The sequence below is a fragment of the Diabrotica undecimpunctata genome, unplaced genomic scaffold (genome assembly GCF_040954645.1).
Source record: "Diabrotica undecimpunctata isolate CICGRU unplaced genomic scaffold, icDiaUnde3 ctg00000568.1, whole genome shotgun sequence".
In the NCBI taxonomy this organism is placed as follows: domain Eukaryota; kingdom Metazoa; phylum Arthropoda; class Insecta; order Coleoptera; family Chrysomelidae; genus Diabrotica; species Diabrotica undecimpunctata.
In genome coordinates this window covers 5434893-5442214 of record NW_027311885.1, presented here as the reverse complement: position 1 = coordinate 5442214, position 7322 = coordinate 5434893, and the positions used below count along the sequence as shown (strand labels likewise).

Here is a 7322-nt window from a genome sequence, read left to right as displayed (position 1 = left end):
ATCGAGGAGTTTTTGACAAAAAATACAATCCAAATTGGTCTAATGAAATTTTCACTGTTTATAAAATAAAACTGGGAAACCCTATTACATATTATTTAAAAGACTATAAAGGTGAAGAAATTCTTGGGGGATTTTATAAGGACCAGTTACAAAAAGTTAAACATAAAGACAGTTATTTAGTTGAAAAGGTATTAAAGAGAAAGAAAAATAAAATTTTTGTCAAGTGGTTAGGTTTTGATAGTTCTCACAACTCATGGATAGATAAAAGTGACGCAATATAATAAAGAGGGGATAGAAAAATATGTAAAAGACGTTCCACTTGCAAGATTTTGTTTGTTGTTAGAGAATATCGAGAGAGTGAAAACATGTTCATTGTGGATATCCAAGGTTTCTCTTTTCCTGGGGAAGATGTATTTCTTTGTAGGGAAATTGCTATTTTAGATCCTACTACAGAAAACATTATACACAGAATGGTTGTTTTACCAGTAACAGAAGCAATGATAAATAAGTCATATATAAAATGTATCGAACAACAATGTGTTCAAAACCATGGTTTAAATTGGCAATCTTGGCATTTTTGTGATACTCATCTAAAATATGAAGAAATTTCAAAATTTTTACACGACAACGTATTAGACGAAACAATATTGGTAAGAAATCATGAAACAAAAAAATATTTGGAAAAATTCATGGAAAATCGCATTGATTGTGCAGAAGATGAACCTAATATACTTTCCGATGAGATTATGAATCATATTTTTAAATCACATCCATGTTTTCAACATAACAATGAAAATTTACAATGTGCTCTAAACAATGTATTTAATATTCATTATTGGTATAAATATTGTAGAAAGTGTTGACAATAAAAAAATAAAAATTAAAAATAGTCTTTTATTAATAGATACACACAAGACATTTATTTTTAAATTGATACCAGACATGAAGCTTGTAAAACAAAAGACTACGCTTGATGTGGAGAATAATTTATTGGAACCAATTGAGAATAAGTTTAAAAAGCATGGAGTTTTGTTCCCTTCAACTATTCGATGTCTTATAGTTGGCCCTTCAAATTGTGGTAAGACCAATGTGATGATAAGTCTATTGGAACATGCTAATGGATTAAAATTTGAAAATGTGTATATTTACTCAAAATCATTAATGCAACCAAAGTACAAATATTTAGAAACTTTGCTAGAACCAATTAAAGGAATAGGATATTATACTTACAGTGGAAGTACGGATATAATGCACCCATCTGAAGCGAAGCCCAATTCAATTTTTATCTTTGATGATGTTGCTTGTGACAACCAAGATGTTATTCGAGAATACTTTAGCATGTCTCGACATTCTCAGGTGGATCCATTTTATTTGAGTCAGAGTTATGCAAAAATACCTTAACACCTTATAAGAGACAATGCAAATATTTTAATTGTATTCAAACAAGACGATTTAAACCTAAAACACATTTACAATGACCACGTCGGAACAGATATGACTTTTGAAGATTTTAAAAAAATATGTTCGATATGCTGGAAAGAGAATTATGGATTCTTATCAATTTTTAAAGACAGTGAAATAAAGAATGGTCGATATAGAAAAAAAATTGATCAATATTTTTTATTAGAATAAAAGTTGTAAGTAATAAATAAATAAAGAGATATTATTAAAAAGTATTTTATTATAATCTATAAAAATATATACACAGATATACATACAAAAATATTTTCCTCTCGCTCAATCTTCATTCCAATACCAACACATATCTGAAATAAAATATATACTAGTTACCTTTTTTCTAGTGGGAAGCAGAAAGCACTTACTTGTTTATTATGTCCTTTGACTTAGAAAATGATCTATATTCAGATCATTCTCATCACATTCTTCTTCTATATGTACTATTGTACTTGGAGGAACCGTTCTTTGCTTCTTGCCTGATGTTGAGGCAAGAGCCTCATCCGGTGCCTCTTGTATGTATAGTGGTCTCTTCAACCCAAGTTGCTTTTGGACTTGTTGATGTCGCTCAAACTCTTCCAATTCATCGTCCAACAAGTTAAATCTGTATCTTTTGTATCTGTATCGACACCTCTTTGACACCATATCTAAAATTTAACGAAATTAAACAATCATAAATAAAAATGTTATTAAAATACGATCATTAGAATAAAAAATACATAGATAGAATATAGAAAAAAGAAATTAGATAAATTAGTAAAATATCAAGAGGTAAAACAAAATAAAATTATGTATAAAATTATTTTAGATAAACAATAAAATCAAATGCAAATATGGTGAAATAAACAAGGAAAAAAGTGTATAAATAATAAACTCAATACTTACACAAACAATTCCTTTATAATAAGGAAAGCCGTTTCAATAGGAAAATGAACCGGATCTTCAGTTAAAATTACCAACTGACAGGGTACTGTTGCCATTCTTGATGTTGTTTGTTCACTGCTTGCTACTTACAATTGGATTAGTCTTAAACGACTGTCTGTATTTATAACAAGAAACTGAGAAAAAAAACAATTTAACATTAAACTGACTTTGTAATTTTAAAACATTGCAAATAACTTATTTACATCAGAGTTAACCCTTTTGACCCATAAAAATGCAGTCACGTTGAACATATCTTATTTGCGTCAGATTTAATCTTTTGACCCATAAAAATGCAGTCACATTGAATAACAACTTATCTGCATCAGATTTGATCTTTCTGACCTCTAAAAATACAATCACGTTTAATAACAACTAGTTTGCAGAATTATTGATAAATTTAAACTTTTTGATCCTAAAATATAATCACGTTGAATAACAAGTTACAGAAATACGTCAATTGATTTTTTTTTTACTGGATAAGTATAAATTGGAGAGCATCCTAATATTTGGGTTTTATTTGTGCATTCGAAAGTTACCAAGTTAAGTTGAACCAGTTACTAGTGAAAAAAAAAATGAGTCAGCAAGTAGTCGATGAACTTTCCAACCAGATTGTAGAGAAGATGGAATCGGTAAGTAGATTAATTAAGAGAAAATCTGATTTACGAAACGTAATAAGATATTTGAAAAAACAAATTTTTATTTTGAATAAATGTTTAAAGAATAGGGTTTCTTGTGTTAAAAATTTTCACTGTATAGAAGCAAATTTAACTATTCTTAAAACATATCTTGAAAACTTTAAGAACAGACTAAATGCTAGAAAAACTCTTAAAAGGTGTTTATTGTGGCAGGATGTGGAATCTTGTTTTAATAGTAGAATAAAAACAGGGCTAATAGTCAATTTAAAATATAAAAAACCCAAAATATTTTTGGAAAAAGCTTTTAGGAGTTTTTCAATTCAAATTAGAAAAAGTTTGTTGTCGTGTCTTTTAAAAGTTAATTTGATTTTATATGGTGTTTTTATCAAACCACAAAATGGTGAAACCTCTATTAAACATTTTTCAACCAAAAATGTAACAATTGACCAAAATACAGACCTCAAGGATTGGTATAAAATTAATTGTATTAATGTGATTTTAAAAAAATTTGAGGAATTTCAAGAAAGAGATAGTGGTTGGGCACTATCACAGATTCTACATTTAAAAGTTAATATAAATAGGTATAATCCAATACTGAGTGGTATTTCCACCTATGTTAAATTACCTAAATATATAAGCAATACAAAGAGTGTAATTAACATTAAAAATTCTGATCCTTATTGTTTTCTCTGGTCAATTGTTGCAGCGTTACATCCTGCTAAAATCAATGTTACACGAACCTCATCTTATCCTCATTTTAGTAAGATATTAAAGTATCATAATATCAGTTTTCCCATTGACATAAAAGATATCCCTAAATTTGAAAATTTAAATAAACTTTCAATAAATGTTTTTACAACAAAAGGAACAGGAAAGGAAATTTTACCTTTGCTATTAAGTAAGACTAGTTTTTCTCCTCGTATTAGTTTACTTTTAATTCATTCTCAAGATAATAGTACAAATAATAATAGTAGTGATGAGGATGATGGTCCTTTGTGTAGAAAAGATCTATTTCATTTTGCTTATATTAAAAATTTTTCAAGATTAGTAAATCAACAAGTTAAAAATGTTAGAAACAAAAAATGGTTTTGTGAAAGATGTTTTAATCATTTTAGTAATGATGCACTCTTACAAAATCATTTAGAGGACTGTATTAATTCAAATTCAGTTAAGATGGTTTTACCAACAGAAAAGAATAATATTATGAAATTTAAAAATTTTAAACATAAAGAACTTGTTCCTTTTGTTATTTATGCTGATCTAGAAAGTATTTTTATAAAATGCATTGACAATAACAATGATCCTAATATAAAAACTTATTTGTCTCAAAAGCATGAAGCTTTTAGTATAGCTTATTATTTTAAATCTTCTTATAATGATTCCTTATCATACTATAAATCATTTACCGGTCACGACTGTCTTGTGTGGTTTGTAAGAGAACTTGAAAAGATAGCAAAGAGAATAACTAGAGAAAATTTATTGCAAAAATTCAACAAGTTAGGTCCATTAACTGATAAAGAAAGACATGATTTTAATTTGAGTTTTGTTTGTCATATTTGCACTAAACCTATAGTCGATCCATTGGATAAAGTTAGAGATCATTGTCATATTACAGGAAAATTTCGAGGAGCTGCTCATAGATCTTGTAATGCTAATTATCAAAATACACATACAATTCCGATTGCATTTCATAATCTCTCTGGCTATGACGCACATTTTTTAATTAAAAGCCTTAATAATAACGTTAAAGGTAATATATCACTACTTCCTCTAAACAAAGAGAGGTATATATCATTTACCAAATACATTCAAAATACAAATATTAATTTTAGGTTTATAGATTCGTTTCGATTTATGTCTGATTCATTAGATAAACTTTCCTGTAATCTAGATGATGATCAAAAACAAATAACGAGAAGGTACTTTGAAGATGATTTTAAATTTAATTTAGTTAAACGAAAAGGTGTTTTCCCATATGAATACCTCGATAATTGGGAAAAGTTGCAAGATACTTGCTTGCCACCTATTGATAGTTTCTTTAGTAAAATTAATAATGAAGGAATAACTCATGAGGATTATCAACACGCATGCACTGTTTGGAACACGTTTGAGATAAAAAACTTGCAAGAGTACGCGGAATTATATTTAAAAACTGACGTATTACTTTTAAGTGATATTTTTGAAAACTTTAGACTGATGTGTTTAAAAACATACGGTTTAGATAGTTTGCATTATTTTACTTTACCAGGGTTAGCATTTGATGCCATGTTAAAAGTAACAAATGTAGAATTAGAGCTTTTAACAGATATCGAAATGGTTTTGTTCTTTGAAAAAGCAAAACGAGGAGGAGTGTCACAATGTAGTAACAGATATGCAGAAGCGAACAATAAGTACATGGGTGATAAATATAATCCTGGTAAAGAGACCTCTTATACAATGTACTTTGATGTGAACAATCTATATGGTTCAGCTATGAGTTATTTCCTTCCTTATGGAGGATTTGAATGGATACCCTTAAATGATATTTACAATTACAATATATTAAATTGTCCCAATGATAGTGAATACGGATACATGCTGGAAGTGGACCTTGAGTATCCAAAAGAACTTTTTAATTCACACAAAGATTTGCCATTGTTTCCAGAACACATAACTCCACCAACTTCTAATTCTACCATTAAAAAACTCTTAACGACATTGTATGATAAAAAGAAGTATGTTATTCATTATATGTATTTAAAACAAGTTATTAGCTTGGGACTGAAGCTTGCTAAGATTCATCGATGCCTAAAATTTAAACAATCACCTTGGTTAAAGAAATATATTGACTTAAACATTGAATTGAGAAAGGAGAGCAAAAATGAATTTGAAAAAAATTTATTCAAACTTTTTATAAACGCTCCGTATGGCAAAAGTATAGAGAATGTACGTAAATATAAGGATATAAAAATTGTAAACAAACTGGGTGGTAACTACGGTGCTAACTATTACATTTCCCAACCGAATTTTCATAGTTGTACCATATTTGATGAAAATATGGTAATAATTGAAATGCAAAAACAGAAAATTAATTTTAACAAACCTATTTACATTGGGATGTGTATTTTAGATATTTCGAAAACAATTTTGTATGACTTCCATTATAATTATATTAAAAAAAAATTTCAAGATAAAGCCAAGTTATTATACACGGACACAGATAGTTTAATATATCAGTTTTTTGTTGATGATATATATGCTCATATTAAAGAGGATATTCATAAGTTTGACACATCAGAGTACACTGAAAATAATGTCTATAACATTCCCTTAAGGAATAAAAAAGTATTGGGCTTGATGAAAGATGAAAACAAAGGTCAAATTATGACAGATTTTATAGGATTGCGCTCAAAAATGTACACGATAAAAACTTTAAATCAGGATCAGGAAATTAAAAAAGCAAAAGGAATTAAGAAATCAGCTTTAAAGGAACTAACTTATGAAGATTATTATAAAAGTTTATTTAAAAAAACAATTGTAGAGGTTTCCCAAAACTCTATTGTCTCCAAAAAACATGACGTCTATACAATAACTCAAAGAAGAGTTGCACTTAGTCCATATGATGATAAAAGAATGGTTAATTTTTTAAGCACTGACACTTTACCATGGGGTTTCAATGATAAATAATTCTTAAATACGTTTGATAGTAAAAAAGTTCCTTATTCTTTATTTATTATTTTGGTAATAAATAAAAGTTTGTTTTTTAAATTATCTTTCTATTTTTGTACATCAGGTTTTCTTTAACCGATTAATCTACAAATTAAAATGGGTCCTCTATGGTGTGGTAAGTTATTTCACATATAACTTAAAAAATATATCGGTAATTAAAGCTGTTTTTTTTTCTTTAGAAAAGTAAATTGTCATGGGAAAAAGTTTTTACCGACCAAAAAAGATTTATAAAATTACAATCGAATACAAGAAGAAAAATAATACCATACACCCAACCTACTACTTCTATCATCAAAATGTATGGAACGTTATGGTGTGAAAACTGTAAAAAATTCTTTTGTTTTTGTCAAACTTCTTTAGAGATGCATGGAGCCATATTACCTGACTTGTATTGTTTCGAAACCATGCCTAAATCATAACACACAAAGGTAGTAGTATTTGTAAAACAAATATTTCTTAATTAATTATTTTTATGTTTCAGCCTTTAGACCATGTAATTCCAAAGAACCGCGAATCCCTCCAGAAGATCAGGGATGGAATCATATCTAATGAAGTGGTCAGGTACAAGGACCGGTACGATTCCCAAATATTACGGGGTCA

At 28.2% G+C, this 7322-nt stretch overlaps 1 protein-coding gene across 1 annotated transcript; it reads left to right on the top strand.

The window, feature by feature from the left end:
* Positions 1-4187: 4187 nt before the first annotated feature.
* On the top strand, positions 4188-6148 carry LOC140431115 (uncharacterized). Its single transcript, XM_072519035.1, has 2 exons — positions 4188-5728; positions 6124-6148. The coding sequence occupies exons 1-2, from the start codon at positions 4188-4190 to the stop codon at positions 6146-6148; spliced, it is 1566 nt and encodes a 521-aa protein (XP_072375136.1).
* Positions 6149-7322: the final 1174 nt, after the last annotated feature.

Bases quoted from the DNA above. Each gene is read 5' to 3' on its own strand.
- LOC140431115 (XM_072519035.1), top strand. From the start codon at position 4,188: ATGGTTTTACCAACAGAAAAGAATAATATTATGAAATTTAAAAATTTT. The intron at 5,729-6,123 runs GTATGTTATTCA...TGTGTATTTTAG, and splicing joins ACATTGTATGATAAAAAGAA to ATATTTCGAAAACAATTTTG.